Genomic DNA, 19876 nt, shown 5'->3' on the forward strand with positions numbered 1-19876 from the left:
AGACTTTGGACCATCAAATACACCCACCTATATACAGAATAAAACCAAATAGAACTAAAGCTGCTCATCCAGAGTTATTCACAAGGTTTATTAATGAGATTAACAGATCAACTACTATATCCTACATAAAAGGATAACAAAAATAGGAATAGTAATATTGGTTTTACTATGCACATTAAGAGGATCCCCTCCCATCTAATTTGACGTTTTAATTTAAAAAACCCAAAAAACAAAGAAACAAAAAAAAGAAAAGAAAGATGACAGGCTTCTTCCTAAAGTGCCTACTCAACAAAACTTGCATAAAGTAAGACTACTTCAGGTCCCATGGTGCTTCAAAGCACAAATGGCACATACCCATGTACTTAAACAGTACATTTGTTTCCTGACATGTTTAGGCTAGGTCCAAAGCATTCCAGTTGTATGACATAAATGGGAGTAAGAAGGGTTATTCTTTAGGATTATCTCTTGGCACCTAGTTGCGCATTGCTTGCCTATCCTAAACTCTCATTCAAATCAGTGGGAGTTTGTATCATTAGGGAGCCGGATATTTCATATTTTGCATACACCAAAGTTCTTAACAAAATGTATGGCGTAGCATTTTATGCCACAAGTAGAGCAAGTAATCTTTATTCACATTCAATATTAGAATGTGGCCTCAACTGAGATTACAGATAATCAGAAATAAGATGACACATTTAGCAATTCAGAGATCTAAGTTTTATTGTTTAGTCCACTGCCCCAAGTGGACATTCATCTTTAGTATAAATCCATTGTCTTCAAAGTCTAACATTATAGGTATCCATTCTATAAAACATGATTAGACAGTCCACACAAACAAGACCTGATTTAATTTCTTTCCTGACATAAGTTCTGTTGATGGCAAAACTCAAATTTCCTTCAGGAGTTACACCTCAGGATTGAGCCACTGATTTTGTTGTAAAAAAAAAAAAAACACACACGTGATATTATTACAGTGCAAAACCAGATTTTGTTGGAAAGTAGGAAAAATTATAAATCTAATTAAAGAGTCCCTGAGTGCCATTCAAAAAAGAATCAATTAAAAATAAAATTTAAAAAAAAGAGAAAAAAAAAAAAAAAAAGAATTGTTGTTACAAGCACTTACTGAATTTTGAGGGCTACTACTTTATTTAAAGTTTAGATTTGATATGGGATCCTCATGCATTCACTTCAGATTTTTTCAAAAAGATATTGGTCACAAACAAATACAAAATTTTTTACATTCTATTTAAAATGGAAATACAATACAAGTTATCACAGTTTTGAGGAAAGTGACCCAGATTCAGGCATGGTATAAACACCAATAGTTTCAATGGAGTTGTGCCTGCTTACACCAAGTTTGAAGTTGGCCAACACATAAGACTGTTTGAAAAAGATAGTACAAAAAGTCAAAGTGAAAAAAATTATATTTTTTTCCAAACATTTTACAAAGACTTCTTAACTTTGTTTAAAAGTCATACTGTCATACCATAGGAAACTCAGAATACTAAAGCAACATTACTGCAGTTTCCACAAAAGTGCATAAATGGTTAATATAAAAGCTCTGTCCATACCTGCACATTGAAAAATGACTCTCCTTTTAAAAAAGAAAAGGTCACTCTCCACTGTTCTCCCAAAAATTGCTTTAAAAGGGTCATACTGTCACAGCTTGTTTGTTTTACAGATGTTTAAAAATACAAGTTTCTAGTAATTTAAAAGTGTAAGATGTTTTACAAGAGAATTTAAAAAGATGTATCAATGTTCTTAAAATATTTTAAGTTGTCCTTTACATTTAGTTTAGCCTGGATTAGTAATTTTCTAATACACCAGGCTGATGTTGGGGTTTCTTAAAGCAATGGCATTAGATTAAAACGAAACTGAAGCTGCTCATTCTGAAAATTTTCAGAAAGGCAACCAGTAGATTTAGCCCTTAGCCCATCTTTCTATATCCAAACTCATGACCCTTAACATTATCTGCTCTGTCAAACCTTCTTTAGCACATTTGGTGTGCTTTAATAGAAAAAGCTTTGCTTTACAATGCTACATTACATTTATAGCTTCGGCTTACTTGGTTATACTGTACTTAATTTTATGAAGTGCTACATACATGTAATACAATATTTTGAACTTATTTATTCATGAACTAGAATAGTATAAGCTAAAACTGCAAAGGTGTTTCTCTAAAGTTAATCAAAACCAGACAAAGGCAAAGATATATTTTAGGCAAACTTCAGATATTAGACAAACATCAGAACTTTAAAAAAAAAAAATACACAGTACACACAACTTGTTTGTTAGTAAAAAATTTCAACCAGTTTAAAAAAAAAAAAAATCCAGTTCTCTTAACTGGAGCAGCATATAGGCAGAAACCACAACATTTATGTAAAGGGGAAAAACCCCAACAAAATAAAAACAAGTTTTACTCAAGATAATAAACATGAACTATATTGCTCAATGGGCAAATAACTGCTCTAAATTCAGGTGAAGACTACACATGTACATCAGCTACAGAGAACTGTATGTATTTATGCTAGTGAGGCCATAGTCTTCATCATGGTTAAAATGGAAGAAATTCAAAATTACAATTATGATAAAATATTGTTGCATTCCTACACTACATATTTTGGTGATTCAGTTTAAACCTTAAACTTAGTGTCAGAATAATTTCCTTATAACCCAAACTTGAAACATATGGATGAATTTGGCACCAAGTTTCTTAGCTGGTTAGGAGGTCTCCCTTGAAGTGAGTGTACTATGACTGTTAGACTGTAGAGAAACACCTTACTTTGCCCTTTATGGCTACTCTGAAGCATCTAACTGCATACATGTATTATAATTAAACAGGGGGTGGCAATAGTTTGAGACCCCCTAAACAGTGGATGTATTACTAGGTGGTGAATCGTTAGAGACTGCTTTGGATTTAAGACCACAGCAAGCAAAGAGCTGATTCCCCAAGGTTTTTTGGGCAAATCGGAAGTACATTATGTGGCCCATTGCAACAAAGGACACAGAAATAAGCACCAGTAAGCCGAAAGCTTCAGGGTTGGGGGCCAGGATGACCATGATGAAATGCAGCAGATCAAGAAGGTAATTCATGGAGTTCTGGACACCATTTATAATGCCTCTTTCAGACTCAATCACGTTTTCTTGGAGCAACTGTGTGACAGTCAAATCAAAGGACCAGAGGCCTATGGGGGAAAAAAAAAAAAAACAAAACAAAAAGAAAAACCTTAATTTATATCCAAAGGTTAGATTTTCAAAGGGGTCTCATTCTACAGTTATTTCTTTACCAACCCAATCTTCATTATAATGAGCACTGATTTGAAGTCAAACATCTGGGTCAAGTTGTGATCTCATCTGACTTGATTAGACTTTCCATCAGTGTAACTAAAGGCAGAATTTGGCCCTTCACTGCTATTTCTTATACAGAGAGAACTGGTGCAACACTGAATTAAGTATGCCTGTCAAACAATGCTTTGTACAACAATCCTTTCCTTATTAAGGAGAGAATGGAAATACTCTAGGATTGTGAAAAAAAATCTGGATTATTTGACACTCATACTAAAACTGAGTAAGGTAAATATTGTAACATTTAAATTCCTTTAACTAGTTTAAATTCTCCATGTGCAAAAGAGGAAAATGTACAGATACAGTAAGATTAACTTTTTTCCAAAGTAAAATTAAAGAAATTTAGAGCACATCATGTAGACTATAACCAAAGTCTACTTATTGTTTAAAGAATTTTTCATTTCAGTTGTCATCTCCATTTAAGGTTTGTGACTGTAATAAATAATAGTTCTGTCCTGTGGAGAGATTATGTGTTGGGGGGGGGGAGGGGGGAGAAAAAGAGAGCACGCATGTTTTCAACTGTAAACACTGCAGGAAAGTTTGATTTCAAGGAGAAACTCATTGTAGTAGCTCCTGTGCCTGATTAATCTGTTTAATTATGATTTAAATTTTCTTTGCAAGTAACCCTAAATGCATGCAAGCCAAGTATTTTCTCCTCCCAAAAGAACAAAAGTATAGAGAAGCCATAAGAGCAGTACTACAAAATGATAGTTATACATTGTTTCATTCATGCAATTAAATTGTTCTGCTCTTTAATTCTGTTGAGGTGTTAATACTAGGCTATCTAGCAAATCCTCAAAGCTTTAATTAAATGTTATCAAATATATAGCAATTTTAATTAAACATCTGCAAATACTTAACTCCATCTCATGAGAGATTATACTACATATGTTTACAAAGGGTACTGAGTAAAGAAAATTACGACTTAATGAAGGCATTGTGCAATATTCTACACAAGAAACTAGGGGCTACGGTAACTACATAGGCAAGACTACTGCAAGATCAAGTACAACAAGTTTTAGACTTGTTATGAGTAAGAGTAATGCAGTCAATCCTGGGTTCTTTATTAAAAATGGAGTTTAACAAAAAGGATCTACAACTAATAAAGCTCTAATAGAATTAAAAATAAGCACAGATTAGAGATTTTAATAGACAGACATTACTTACCAACTCTAGCAGCAATGACTCCTGCAAACAGAAGACTAACAGAGATTAAAGGCACAGAGTCAGAACTCATCTCTAGGTCACTGTTAACAGAGCTAGACCTGTTTAACCAGTTGTGCATTCCAGTTGTAAAGGATATTTCAGACATATCAGCTGGAAGTGCAGTAGGCAATGGTTGTCCTTCCAATAACCTGGTACGGATGTCAGCAAATGGGGAAACAGTCAAATCCAAAGGACTTCCAGGCATGAACACAGAAATCACACACAAGACCAAGCAGGCAAACTGGGCTATTCCAGAGATGAAGCCTGTGCGAACTAGGCCACATTTGCGACGGAGCCAGGTAAAGGCTACTGTTCCCAGGATTCCAGTTATGGCCGAGGCCCCCATCAGAAGGCTTAGCACAGAACCACTCAAGCCCTGAGTGTATGCATAACCTGTAGTAATGCAATCAAAGCCCAGAACGGTCATATAGAGGAATGCAAGACCCAGGCCTGCAAGAAACACAGGTTGGTTGTAGTATGCAACCCATCCATCACGAAATGTGATGAAAGGTTCAGCAATCCGGGCACTACAGCTGATTTCCTTCTCCAGCTGGGGCTCAAAGACTGTTACATCTTTCTCACCAATTAACTGGACTCCTTCAGTGGGCTTCAATTCACTATCTGTAGAACAGAAACATAACTATTAAGTGCTTTCCTGCAAAAGAACTACAGGAGTATAGCTCCTTATGTTGTATGTATTTAATGAAGGTGCTTCCTATCTGGGAGGTTTGTCATTTTAAATATATTCTGGTTAATTATGTTACAAAAACAGCTTTGTTAAAATTATTATATTTCACATTCTACCCATGCCCTTAAATCCAGAAAGGAATAGGGGGAACCAAAAAAATAAAGCTAATTTTCATTGATTTAAAAAGCAGCTTGTTGTGTTACATTGGTGAAGAGAGAGTAGCCTACTCTCTCTTCTCACACTAGGTTTCTTGTGAAATGTGAACACTAAGCAATGGCTTGTGCAAAATAATTTGCTTAATGACACAACTAGGCACTTATATAGGGCTTTAGTGTTCAGAGCACTGTACAAACAATTAAAAACCTTCTCAACACCCCATGAGGTAGGTAAGCAAATATTATTCCCTATGTTATTGGTGGGTAAACCAACACAGAGAAGTTAAGTGACTTGCTGAAGGCCACTTAGGGAGTCTGTGTGATAGCTGGGATTCTAAGAGTCATTCCTGATTTCCAATCCTAGACACTCACACTGTGCCAGGTTCTCATTTTGTTGCAAACCTAAAGCCAGGAGAGAGTTGGCAAAAGTTGAAAAAGCCTTTCAGCTAGAGTGGAAGCCATCTGACACTTTGTGGGTGGCTGAACTTTAGTGTGTGTTCTGGAGTTTATTTGAACATGAAGCTTTGCACAAATCCCTGCAAACTGGAAGGCCTGCATGAGGCATATTAACAGCCCTAACAAGTCTAGTTTTAAACCAAGTCAAAATAATAGTGGCGAATGAGACAGGTTTTCTAAACACTGCCAGTTGCTAAGTTTGGCCTTAGTCTTGAGGAGCTTGAAGAAGCCCCATTCAGAGCTCCAAGGAGCTGTACTCGCCTTTTAACCTCTTCACTTCACCCCATCAACCTGTGTTGACACCAACCTCTTGGTATAGGAGAGGTGACAAGGTCTGTTTCTGGAGCACACCACCACTGCTCCAGTATTAACCCCAGGGCACTCTCCTCCACAGAGGCTAAATGTGCTTTCTCAGGAGTCCCATGCACTGCTGGTTGGGGAGAAAAGCACTCAGGGAATGTTACTATCTAGGATCTCCTAAACTGTAGTGCGTGGTACTAGCAGTAGACTGCTAAGATGGCATCATCCTTCACCATCTTTTTACTCTAACATTAGACTATTATAAGTCGTCCTAGAATTTACAAAGAATGTATTTCTTCTTACAATGGCCCTACCCATAGGTCCCCCAGGACTACTCTGGTCCCTCCTTAAGAACCTTAATCAAACCGTAAGTCTTCGAAAGGACAGTCCTCACTTAGTGGTACCTCACATTTAGAGTATCTTTTTCCAGCTACTGCAACAAATTCCAGATCCTTGGGGGGGGGGGGGGGGGGGGGGAGGTTGTTGGACGCTCTGTGTTTCCTAGGTGCTTTGAGTGGTATTTCCCTGTTAGACATCTTCCTTTTTCAAAGGGAAGAATATTCTTTAGACTCCATATTCCAACATCTGTCACATTTTGGATACATTCTATAATTAAAACTGGCTAGTTTAAGAGACCAATTCAAGGAGAGAGAGTACCAAAATGTCTATTCTTTGGCTGCTGTTTATGGGATATTCCAGCCATCTGCAACCTCAAATATTGTTACTCAAAACTAAGTTCATTGGTAACGACACCCGACACTAAAACAAGTTGCTCTAACAGTAAAGAGCAAAATCCTGAAAAGTATCATTAAGCAAAAAAACTAAGATGGTCTACAGGAGAATAAAATGGAAAATGAATGGTTTCCAGTTTTGGTATGATTGATGTAATGTATAAAATCAATTTTAAAGATATCATTGATACCTTTCTGTACATTCAGTTGTTTCAGCTCTGATTCCTCAGTTTTTGAAGTAGCTTTGAGAGCTAGAGCAGGGGTTTTCTGGTAGACTTTCCAGAGCAGCAGATATTCCAAACACATAGACAACAGGTTCCAGCCAGAAATGAAGCCACAGCCAATCACTGGTGAGCCAAAGGTCATTATTTGGCCAACTGCCATTGGGGCCAAGATATTGGTCAGCTGGTCAATTCTTCGTACTGTAGCATTCATATCTATAATATATAATTTGATAAGCAAAATATTAATGAAAACTTACAGCAGAAGTATTCATTTTAATCTTCTATTATATTACATATACTTGAGCCAAATCCCAGTCCCTACAAAAACCAATAGCAAAACTCCTATTGACTTCACTGGGACCAGGATTTAGCCCTTATGTATGATAATACTTCTGTGTCTGATGAAAGTTTGATTAGCCCAGTACAATTAAACTAACTAAACTCCCATTGCGATCAGAGTTTTGTCTGAGTGAGATGTTCATGATTGGGCATACTGGGATTAAAGTAAGCAGGGTGAAAAATTATCAAATGTCTTCAGAATAATACTCAAATGATTCCCCTTTCATCAAAGATCACTATGCACTCCTGGCCCAATTCTGAAGCAACTCTCCTGAAATTAGTGGGCGCACCAAATACAGAATGGATCATGCCCTATGAAAAAAATATTTCTGTAATGGATGACAGTTTAAGAAACTTCTATCTGTACAATACTGAAACCATGTATTTCTTTGCTTCCTCAGTTCACCTCTCTCCAATTACAAATGACCATATAATACCCATTCCGATAGCAACAGACCTTTGATTTGACTAAATTTCCTTACTGAGGCACGCAGTGGTCATCAATCATTCTGCAATTTCAGAGAGCAAAGTTCTCTCTCTCCCTTCTGTTCCACTCATGCACATTTAGGTGCAGTCCTCTTGGGTTTTGACATTAATATATAGCTCATGGTTCCATTCTAATAATGGGAAGAAGTCTCCTCCCTCTTCCCTCCCCTGACCCCATGAACTTTTGCCTTACTTTCCCCAACAAGTTGCTGTGCATATAGCAGTGACTAATCTTTATTTGCATTGAACTGGTGCCATTAGGAATAACTTTATAACTAAAAGCTCTGGAAGAGGCTTCCATCTTTAATTAAGGAGGTAGTGGAATCCCAGTCAATGGAGGCTTTTAAGAACAGGTTGGACAAACCTGTCGGGGATAGTCTAGATTGAACTTGGTCCTGCCTCAGTGAAGGGGGCTAGACTTGATGACCTCTCGAGGTCCCTTTCAGCCCTACATTTCTGACTGTTCTGTGGCCAACAGAAGTCACTGAATGCTCAGCTCTCTCCACCCCTCTCAACAGGCCACACATGTAGGTGCTTAAATATAGATATAAGAGCCTAATTTTAGAGTCCTATTTTGGAAAATCTTAGCCTAAGCTTTCTGTAAAAACATGAACCAACGGTAAACTAATATATTGATGTTTTCTGGAGTCTGCAGAAAGCCTGAAATTGCTTGTTCCTTTCAAGGAATTAACTCTGAAATCTAAAGATGATAAGTTGTCAGTATTAATAGCCAATTCACTGCTGATCAAAGCACACAAGACAGGAGTCTTCACACATGAAGACCTGCCTGATCTACTGAGAGAGAGAATTGTTTCAGCAAGGAGCTTGGGAAAGTAGCATTCCTCCCACAACACCCCCCCCCCCCCCCACACACACACAAATGAGTTAGAAGGGAAGCCATATGGGAATCAAGATGGAGAGAACCATCTGGGATAAGTGAGGTGAGAACACAATAGCTTTTATTTGCTTGTTCTGCTAAATTACATAGCTGTGTGCCGCCTTTGTGAAAAGAGTGAACAGAAATATGTTCTTCTGGCCTTTGGTCATTCTGCATATTTCACAATCAAGGTAAATATTTTACAGATGTTCCTCACAATATAATCCTTGTTTTGTTTTAGATACTTTTTTTTTTTTTTTTATTATTTATAAAAAAATACACCAGACACAAAACCCTCCTTGGGAGAAGTCTATAAAATTGGAACAGGTTTTCTGTGTGAGGTATTTGTTTGAAACAGTTGCAAGAAGGAATGTGCAGGAACCGATTGCCTGATTTCTGAGACAATTGTACAGAACACAAATGGTCATATGATGCTGCATTAATCTGTCAGAATTGAGGAAAGACAAAAGGCAATACGGTCTCTATTACATTAGACCTATTACCCCTGGGGAGAGCTATCATGTGACATGCACCTCTTCTTGTGTGAAGAAGCAGAGAAGGGATGTGATTTGCTAAATACAAACAAGAAAGATTAGTGAGAACCATTAACACTAAGGCTCTGCAAGGGAACTTCCAACAACAACTTGTGTTTTTGAAGAAACTTAAAAGAAATTAAGACACTACTGTTCTACAGAAGGTAATTTCTAAGAAACTACTGCAAGGTCAAAATAGGGGACTAAGAGGGCGTTTGTAATTTGAGAAATTAAAAATAAATAAATCAGAAAAGGTTACAAGTTGTGCACTTTCTTTGCCTAATAAGAAGGTTAATCTCTCTAATGTTCTCTGGATATGGGATTCCCTTGGTAATAAATGTTGATAAATCTTAATCATATCCTGTTAGTCAATGCATTTACTATTGAGTATTAAATACTAAACACAGATGATTTGATGAAATTATATATTTGGTTTGCAGAAATAAAACTGATCTTCCTCGATAGTGTTAGAGTTGGATTAAAACTAGAACTAGATAGTTACCTAGCCATAAAACTATGTTGTAATCAGAGTTTTACAACAGTCATTTCTAATCTCTGTAAATATAGTGAGGAATATGGTAGGGGGAAAGCTGCCCTTTTAAACTGTTGTTCTCTCACAGCTCTTGGAACATAGAAGAATGTGCTGACTTCAGGGTAAAACTGCAGTCTGTTAAAAATCAAGCCCACATGCTAAGACACTTTTAGGTAGTGGAAATAATGTATTTCACCTGCCAATTTGCTTCTGTCTTCACCTGCAACCACAACAATCCAGTCTCTCTGAATTGTAATTGTAGTGGCAGTGCTGGCCAAATTTGCAATATTTGCTATTGTGATAACCAGGATATAGCACATGGTCTGGAGGAAAGGAAAGAAGTGTTAAACATGAGTAAAATGATGGACCAAGTTATGACTAAAAGACATCATGACTTTTTCTTGGACAACCAAAATTATAGTTCTGTATTTTAAACCAATTCACATAAATGTTACTTTTCAGACAGTACAATGATAAAATATTTTTTTTAAATGTTCATATTATTTATTAACAAAGAGGTATGTTCCCCTGTGCCCTTTTGCAACAAAGCTAAAAACAGTAAGTAGGATTTAATGGCCTGATCCTGCATCACTGAAGCCAATGGCAAAGCCTCCATTGATGTCCATGAGTGTAGGAAGAGACTCACTGGGGCAGATCCTCAGTTGTAAGAGCAGTATTGGAGTCAAATTTAACTACCGGTAGTTGCTTTCCTTTACTAGTGACATGTAAGAAGTCTTAAATTTGAGCACTTACAAGAAGCCATCCAGAGTATAAGGTCAAAAGTTGGGTCTTAAACAAGAAGACAATCATCAGGATGATACCACACAGGATGACAGATGCATTCTGTACAACCAAGGAAGTCTGAGCCACTGTTTCAGGTAAAAAAAAAAGTTTATAGAATCTGTGGATATTCCCCATCTTCATGTTTGGAATTATTTAATAATTATTTTTTTCTATACAAGCTATATTTCAAGTCCTTCCCCCCCATTTTCTCTTTTAAAAATTAAGTTTATTTACAAGGTAAACTGTTTAGTGTGCAGAGATCTCATTTTAACTTTGAATCAACCACTGTCTTACAGAGTCTACACAGAATCAAATTCATTCTTAGTGTAGTTCCACTGACCTACTAGTGTAATACAATAAGAGAAAAGTAGACATTTTCCTCCATTCAGCAGGACTTCAAAACACTGTTTTTAAAAAAGCGAGTGCTATTGTGTAACTGCTTTAAAATTAATTTTACAGAACAGGTTTTCAATTAACTACATAATATGTACTCTTCAGTCACCTCTTAACATACAAGAGTAACAAATTACAAAGGCAGTTATAATATACCGTGTGGAATAATGCTAGACAGAAGGAAGTCAGCAAGGAAGTGTTAAATTATGTTGTCAGATTACTGGATTCCAGGAAACTGATTCTGCAATCCTTGTTCAGGCAAAATTCACATGGATTTCACTTTCTCTCTCTAGCTACAATTAGAGTTTTGCATGAGTAAGGAATAGATCAGCGCTTAAAATTGGTGTTCTCTTATCTTTGAGATTATCCATATAGAATTTAGTCTATTATTATTCTGAATAGTTTCATATTTATAGACTGTTAGTAAATTAAGCCTGGTTTTCATATTTAACCAGAGGATCTTTCTAGCATGCCATTATGCAAACAGCTGCTTTAGACGGCTTCCTCTTCCGACTCAGATTTGAGTCACCCCATAATAGACAATAGCCTCCACTAAGGTTGCTAACCTTTAAGCCTTGGGTTCTTGTCCACCCAATCTCCGATAATGGCTCCCAAAAGGAGAACTGATCCTGCCACAACCAGTCCATAGACGGCAGTCAAGAGGAGGCTGTTTCCATAAAGTTCAACCAGAAAGACAGACACTGCAAAGTGCCACATCCGATCTCCCTTAAATAAGAAAAAAGTTGATATCAGTATTTGCATTTTGCTAGATGGTAACTGATTTCCATGTTTTAATAGCTCCACAAAGAATACCTATGCTTACATGGCATTTAACAACTTGGTTACTCCCTTCCCTCCCGCTCCCAATATAAGTCCTATCTGCCATTCTGTGCATGGAGCACCCTCCAATGTCAATTGGAGCTTGGGTCCAGATCAATACTATTATTGGCCCCCAATTAATGTTGGTTATCCCCAATATGTCATAGTACCAAAGGCTTTCTATGGTAGTCTTATGAGCCAAAATTCTGTCCTCAGTTACAATCAACAAGCCTGAGAAAGGACTAAGTTTTATGAAAATTCTTCTGGGATAGCTCAGTGGTTTGAGCATTGGCCTGCTAAACCCAGAGTTGTGAGTTCAATCCTTGAAGGGGCCATTTAGGGAACTGGGGTAAAAATCGGTCTTGGGATTGGTCCTTCTTTGAGCAGGGGGTTAGACTAGATGACCTCCTGAGGTCCCTTCCAACCCTGATATTCTATGAAGCTTACATTTTCTAAAAAGAGCACTGATGATGGTAACTTTGTCCATGTGAAACTTTAGTTTCACAGGGTGGAACTAAGCAACTCTGTCATCTGTTCTAGCTGTGCAAGTTTAAAATGACACTGCCAACTTTAATCAGCACTTCTGTCTGAATACATTTCACCTACAAAATACCTTCCAAGACCACTGTTAACTGAAAGAGAGCAGAGAATAAGTTGATTTCCTAGGTAGTCAGTATTACCATTTCTGTTGTATTGTTTCCCCTGTAGAGGGCCAGATTCCTCTGGCATTTGTATGGAGCTTCTACTTAGGAAAATGTGATTGGAAAACTACAAATTAGTAGGGAGACAGATGGCAGGTGTTGAATATGAAACCAGATTTTAATTCAGTTATTGAAATTGACTAGATTTCAAGTTAAGCATCCTTAAGTTTCCAACAGAAGAGTGGTATTTAGAAATAATTTATCCTTCCTGTATTGTAGTACCACCAAGGTGATGCAAAACTTATGATAGTTGTTTTTAAACTATTGTAATTGCTAAGTGTTAAAGATATTCAAGGATCTAGTGTAAAGGCAGCCCTTCTTAATTTTATGCAAAACAAGTTTCCGTTATTGTGATTTACTAACAATGCTGTGCAATATGCATAAATCCACAGCTGGCCATTGAATTTTATTTTTCCTTTATTTAGGCCACATAATTTAGGTCGTTAGCTCAATTTACTTTAGAAGTATATTGCAACAAATGTATTGCAGAAGTTGTAGTGTACTACTGCAGACAGTTTGGTTAAGGAAAGTCCCTAATGTTAATCTATTATAGAATATATATGCTTCAGTTATCAGCTTCTTTTGAAAGGCTCAGTAATCATCTGCATTTGTACCACACAGAAGAGTGTTCCAAGTTTGTTGCAAAAAAATAAATAAATTTGTTTTTGCAAGACCAGAAACTGAGTAATCTAACAAATTGAACAAGTTGGCAATAAAGGAAAAGGCCTCCAAAGTGTCACTCTGTTTGGGACCAAATTAATTGTTGCTGAAAGTCCAGGGGAGTAGCAGCAGTATACCCCAGTGATGAATTTGGCTTTCGGGATTCGTTAGAATACATGCACGGAGGCTCTTCTGGAGATGGGTTGCTCCAAACACTCACAAATTTAGAAGCTCTATCATTTATGCAAGTGCCTGTGATAGCTGTCAGAAGCAGGGCCACAGATTTTTGAGGCTCAAGACAAATCTGAAACTGAGGCCCCTGTGGAGGGAGGGTTGGAGAGCAAGTCTACCCCACATTCACCTTGCAATGGTAGATGTTGTCCTGGGCCCACTCACTCCTGGCATTGCGATCTTTTGCACAGAATCACACCACCACTCAAGTTTGGTCTGGTCACCCTCACCGTAATGAGATGTAGCTGGGACAAACATAAGCAGTGCTGTGACTCTATGCACCAGGTCACAATACCATTCACTCAAATTCCACAGGCTTGGGACCTCTCAGACAGGCAGACCCCCCAACAATTCACTTGAGTTCTCCATGTACAAGGACAAAAAATTTCCTTCTGTAACATGCTATGCTTACATTTTTTATTTGGGGGGGGGGGGGGAGGAGGTGTAAAACTATGCATAATTTAATTCTTTCATAAATGGAACTTAAGTGTCTTTCTGAATCAAGAACTCAGTACAATTCAAGCTACTTATTCAACTTTCACTTACAAAATGTATGTAGGTGGTCACTGAACCCTAAATTCTGGCTAACCTGTTTGATTGTTCATTCAGATAGAAATTTAATTCAGGAGAAAGCACTACTTTCATAATGATGCAGGCCTGATATACTTCTATTCCTGCATCAAAGTTTTAGTTGTTGAACTTGATTAAATAAAAAGGAGCTTTATGGAACCCCCATCCACATACACTTTTTAAATATTGAAAATGATGCACCTTGACAGCTATTACTCTCAAGGTAAGATCTTGGCCTCACTGAAGTCAATGGCAAACTCCAGTTGACTTAAACGTGCTCAAGATTTCTCCCTCAGTATCTGCAGGCCAAGATCTTGCTACTGGAGACTAAAAACCCAAATACATATTAAGCGTAGCCTTCTCTTGGTTCCCTATGCCTGTACTACATTGTATGAAACATGGACATTACTCTTTAGCTTTTATTAATGCAAAACATTTAAAAAGCAGTTTTGTCTTGTTTAGACTGATACTGCTCAAAGCTACTGCTACAGAATCAGCAGTTTAGGAGTTCATTAACTGGACAATTTCATCCATTGTGTTCACTCACAGTACTTTCATGTCACATTGTCTCAACTTCTCCAAAGCTAGCTGTTTTCAACAGCGGAAGCATACTGGTTTTTGTTTTGAGGTTGTATTTTTAAAATCAACTTAAAAAAAAAGTCAGATCAATTAATGGCACAGAACAACAGTGAATTGAAAATTAAGCAGCACAAACAGAAAGTAACAACCCAGTTATTCATTTTTAAACTACAGCCAGGACTCAAGGAATTTTGATAACAAATTTAGCCTTAATGCAGGGGTGCTGGAACAATTTTTATAGTGGGAATGCTTGAGAACCTTATTGAACCAAACTGTAAACCCTGTATATAAGGGAAACCTCTTCAAATCAGGGAGTGCTGCAGCTCCCCCCGCACCTCTAGTTCCAGGACCTATGCCTTACTGAAAAGGCAGAAGCACATAACAGGCTTAATCCTGCTATTCTTGAGATCTTCTAATCATTCATAACATGGATATTAAACCCTATTTCTGTATGAATGACAGCTATTATCCTAACCATTCCTCTTTTAATGGCAGTTTGATGATTTTAGCACTGTATTATAATAGTACTGTATATAGCTGATAGAATAAGGTTTAAGGCCCAGATCGCCAGAGGTATTTAGGTGCCTAACTTCCATGGATTTCAAAATACCTGTGGAACTAGGCATAAGGCACCAGCTCAGTAGAGCACTTAGCTTGTCCTTGACTTCTACAGTACTTAAGCACATGTATTTAAGAGCAGGTGCTTAACAACATGGAAGCTGATTACGTTTTCCCAACTAGAGTAAAAGGTTTATCTATACAAGATTATGTATTCAAAATACATATCACTGTGATATTTCAGAATGAAAACTATACAAAAGCCATTTCAGAGGTCTGGGTTGATGTGTTTCCATCTTGAGGGGCAGAGAAAGATCAAACAAAAATAACTTCCCCTTCTCTCCTCCTCCCTTTCTCTATTATTGAAAGTCTTATTTTAGGCTCCAAAGAGGAATTATTGTGGGTTAAAGAACTTTTTAGACAAGTGCAGGACTGAGCCTTAAAAGTTAGACTAAACATCTGTTGCTTAAATAGGAGTTTTCCTGATTAAGGACAGTGGATTCAGACCCTCAACTGGGTTTTTGAAATCAATAAAGGTGTATAGTGTAATTTCTATACACTGACATTTTTCACTCAACTGTTTGCAGTAGTCCAGATTAGTATCCTAAATTCCGAGTCAGTCACCCTTATTCATGTTGAATGATACCTTACCTTAATCTGCAAGTAGCCCCATTGATGGATTTCAGTGGGACCAATCACATAGTAAGGTGCCACTCTATGTTAGTAGAAATAGCAGAATCAGGCTCCATGCGCGTTTTGTTGACTGAACATACTACTTCTCATAACAGCAGTAGCACCAACAAAGTCTTTGGACTAAAATAATTCATTGCTATATTGCACCTGTTTAAACCAAAAGTTGACTCTCTCTCCAGGCCTTCTTAAGAGGAACACAACTGTAATCCTTTACATTAATGAAAGTGAGGCATACAACCTTGTAGTCCTAGAACAGTGTGCTCACTGCTGTACAAAGTACATACCAAGCCAGTCCCTGCCTCAAAGATTTTACAAGTTAGAACAGACATAGAAAGACAAGGCAGGTATTCAAGAGGAACAAGTTACTTTAAAAAAGTGTTTACTCATCTTCTTAATTAATACTTGTCATTCAGTTGCAAGATACTGGATTAAAATGATATTAAATAATGTAGCATTTCTCAGGCTAGATTTTGCCACTTCATATGATTTTAATGAACTGGGAGATACATTTCATCCAAATCAATTTCTAGATCTCCTTCATTCACCTTGAAGCACTGTAAATTGCTAACAAAGGTTGGTTTAGTTACAGGTGAAAGTGTTTCAGTAAATAGACACTGTTACAGGTAAGGATGTTACAGTTTCAGAAAAACAGAGGTTTGTTAATAAGTACTGATGACTAGGAAATCTATTGTGCAACATTCAGTAATTTACATTGGTGAGCAGGTATACAAACCCTTCAAATTATAAAAATCAAGGACAAAGCAGTACAAAATATACTTTGATCAGTAGGGCTCAGTTTTATTGTTATCCTCCACCCACTTTGAGTAGTATTTACTCTCTAACAAGAGTTACTGGTTTCAATGACATTCCTCAAGCAGTAAGGTATCACTCAGTGTGAGTGAGGGTAGTGAATCAGGCCCTTAGACAATTGTGAGCACTGCACTTTTATTTATTAGAATATTAGCAAATATACTGTACCATATCATGTGAAGATTATGAAGACTTAGTGAGATCTCACCACAACACTTTGCAATTAAGTCTTTGCCAAAGACCACCTTCTGTATATAAATTTACAATGTGCAGTACAGACTAGTCAAAAGCAGATTAAGGAGGTTCCACTGCATGATGTTTGTTTGTGTATTAAATATATACACACATACACACTTACCCAAGTGGAGAGTGCATGTCCAAGATAAAGAAGAAACTTTGCAGATGTAAAATAATTGACACAGGATCCTAAAAATAAAATATGAGAAATGCTGAAGAGAATTCAGATGCATTTTGCCTATTTATTTGGCATCTTCCTTGGTTGCTACTAAGTTTTATTCATTTTAAAGTCAGCAATCTCTACACTGCAAAAGTCTTATCGCAAAAATAAGCTAAGATTTTTGCTATACATGTTTTAATTCAACACACTGGAATAGCCACAGCATAGCAGTTGTGCAAGAGAAAAAACATTATACTAAATGAAGAAACACTGAATATATCTCAACATGTCTTACTAGCTAAATATGCACAAAGTTTTGCAGCATATTTACATTGTGCCACCTGATTGTACCCCATCCAACTCATCCCACATGCAATACCAGACAGTGTTTCTCAATGACCAGTCTGCAGACTAACACCAATCCCTGAGATCTCTCTGACAGTTTAGAAAGGCAGCAAGCCAGTCCCTGGTATCAAAAAGGTTGAGAAACACTGCACTACACCACCTATGTGTGCACCTTTTCTACACATCACTCTACACACACACACATACATCTAAGGCTAGGTCTACACTACGGGGGGGACGGAGGGGGGGGGGGGCGACCTAAGATCCGCAACTTCAGCTACGTGAATAGCGTAGCTGAACTTGCGTATTTTAGGTCAACTTACCTGGCTGTGAGGACGGCGGCGAGTCGACCGCTGCCGCGCCGCCATCGACTCCGCTTCCGCCTCTTGCCGCGGTGGATTTCCGGAGTCGACGGCAGAGCCATAGGGGATGGATTTTATTGCGTCTTCACTAGATGCGATAAGTCGATCCCCAATAGATCGATCGCTACCCGCCAATCCGGCGGGTAGTGAAGACGTGCCCTTAGACTCTAGTTCAACCACAAGTCACTAGACTTGATGCAAGAAATACAGAATGTAATTCTATGGCCTGTGTTACAGAATCACAGAAAAGTAGGGCAGGAGCTCACACTACATGAGGGGTTCTCAAACTTCATTGCACCACAACCCCCTTTGGGCAATAAAAATTACTATTCAACCCCAAGAGGGGGGGGACTGAAGCCTGAGCCAGCTCAAGCCTCCCAGTGGGTTAGGGGGGGCCAAAGCCCAAGGGCTTCAGCCTCAGGCAGGGGGCCTGTAACCCGAGTCCCAATGCCCAGGTCTGAAGCCATTGGGCTCTAGTCACAGGCCCCAACAAGTCTAAGCCAGCCCTGGAAACCCCATTAAAATGGGGTCCTGACTCACTTTGGGGTCCCAACCCACAGTTTGAGAACCGCTGCACTACATGATCAATAGAAACCTTTCTGGCTTTAAAATCTCTGCATTACCTACTGCACAGCCCACTACAGCAGCTGAACCACACGATGCCATGCCCCCGTAACCCACACATGTAATGTCACACATCAGAGCGGCATGGGGTGAAGTGCTTGTAAGTGCCGCCCCATGCACACTCGCACTCCTTCCCAGGCAGCGTACCCCACAAACGCGCTGCGTCCCTTCTCTACCAGCCCCCTCCGGGTCAGCAGCCGCCCCGGGCTCCCCGCACGATACCGACCACAGCATCCTCCGCCGCTTGTCTGCTCTGCTGCCCGAGTCATGTCCGCTTGCGCCCCGATCCCTGCTCGCTCTGCTGCGCTGCCAGTCCTGTACCCCAGCCGCGGGCGCAGAGGAGGGGACGCACGGGGAGCAGGAGGGGACACGGCTTCTCCGAATGTTTCTTTCCCAACTTAGCTATCACTGTAGCTGAAGTTGGGAAGCGATAGCCTTATGCGCGGGGGCTGGAGGGGCTGCGCTCCACCGGGACGGGGGCCCAGCCAGGCGCCCAGCTCCTGCGGCCGCTGCTACGGCTGCCTAGCGGCTCGCCACTCTTTATAGCCAGGCTGGGCCGAAGGCGGGGGATGCGGTCCCAGGATCAGCCTATCAGCGTCCGCCTGATCTGCATGTCTCCGCCCAGCACGTGTAGTACGGCGAACTGCTCCCTCTGGGAATGTGCAGCTTATGGCGTACGGAGCATGCGCACAAGAACTGCGTCTGCTCAGTAACCGCTGCTGAAGCCGCTGCCCTGCACCCTGCTCTCGTTAGCGGAAGATTCTAGTGCCTGCTTTTTTACAGGGGCTAAAAAGGGGCAAAGGGGGCAAATCGGAGGAGGGGGATGGCCAGGGACTGAGCAGGAGGCGAAAAAGACCCGCCAAGCCTCGCCCAGCCGATGGCCTGGGGGGCGCGGAGGGATAAAGGAGCCGGTTGTGGAGGGGAGTTGAGCCGGCTGTGGGTGGCGCGCAGGATGGATGAGGAGGGGCTGGAGGGGCAGCAGAGCAGGTGGAGGGATCTGGTGGCGGGCCTCACAGGCTCCAGGGTCTGTGTCCCCGCCCGAGGGGCAAATCTTCACGTCTTAAAATGTTGTAACCCTGCTTGGCAGAGTCGCACCCTGAGCTTTCCGCGTGTTGATGAAGTAGGTGATGTCGCGGAACAGTCAGGCTTTGTCCCCTCCCTCGCCTAGACTCCTGAAGGATGTAAGCAGGCAGTATTTTAACAACCTGTCTCATGTATTCACTGCTGTAGGGATCCCCAACGCAGTGCCCACGGGTGCCATGGCGCCCGCCGGGGCGTCTAAGGGTGCCCGCGTACTGGCCGGCAGACAAGCATCCGCCGAAATGCCGCCAAGAAGCAGCATCATCCAGAGGCTGGATTTTCGGTGGCATTTCAGCGGCGACGCCTCTGGATGACGCTGCTTGTCGGCGGCAACACCTATTGACGTTGCCGCTTGTCAGCGACATTTCGGTGGATGCTTGTCCGCCGCCACGGTCCTCC

General features: G+C 39.8%; 1 protein-coding gene across 2 annotated transcripts; it reads right to left on the bottom strand.

Annotated features, from left to right (window-relative positions):
- Positions 1 to 1406: 1406 nt before the first annotated feature.
- Positions 1407 to 18902, bottom strand: SLC40A1 (solute carrier family 40 member 1). Of its 2 annotated transcripts, XM_024198083.2 has the most exons (8): positions 18624 to 18902; positions 17028 to 17095; positions 11615 to 11774; positions 10626 to 10741; positions 10069 to 10195; positions 7073 to 7318; positions 4513 to 5172; positions 1407 to 3185 (listed from the first exon to the last, which is right to left on the bottom strand). In XM_024198083.2, exons 1-8 carry the CDS (start codon positions 18664 to 18666, stop codon positions 2866 to 2868), a joined length of 1740 nt encoding a protein of 579 aa, XP_024053851.1. In that variant the 5' UTR covers positions 18667 to 18902; the 3' UTR covers positions 1407 to 2865. The 2 variants fall into 2 exon arrangements, with proteins under 2 accessions (XP_024053851.1, XP_024053852.1); XM_024198084.2 differs by lacking the exons at positions 10626 to 10741; positions 18624 to 18902.
- Between the last annotated feature and the right edge of the window lie 974 nt (positions 18903 to 19876).

Source organism: Terrapene carolina, unplaced genomic scaffold, assembly GCF_002925995.2.
Source record: "Terrapene carolina triunguis isolate 2854851 unplaced genomic scaffold, T_m_triunguis-2.0 Scaffold62, whole genome shotgun sequence".
In the NCBI taxonomy this organism is placed as follows: domain Eukaryota; kingdom Metazoa; phylum Chordata; order Testudines; family Emydidae; genus Terrapene; species Terrapene triunguis.

Bases quoted from the DNA above. Each gene is read 5' to 3' on its own strand.
- SLC40A1 (XM_024198083.2), bottom strand. From the start codon at position 18,666: ATGACTCGGGCAGCAGAGCAGACAAGCGGCGGAGGATGCTGTG. The intron at 17,096-18,623 runs GTCGGTATCGTG...TTTTATTTTTAG, and splicing joins AAGCGGCGGAGGATGCTGTG to GATCCTGTGTCAATTATTTT. The intron at 11,775-17,027 runs GTAAGTGTGTAT...TTCTTATTTAAG, and splicing joins GACATGCACTCTCCACTTGG to GGAGATCGGATGTGGCACTT.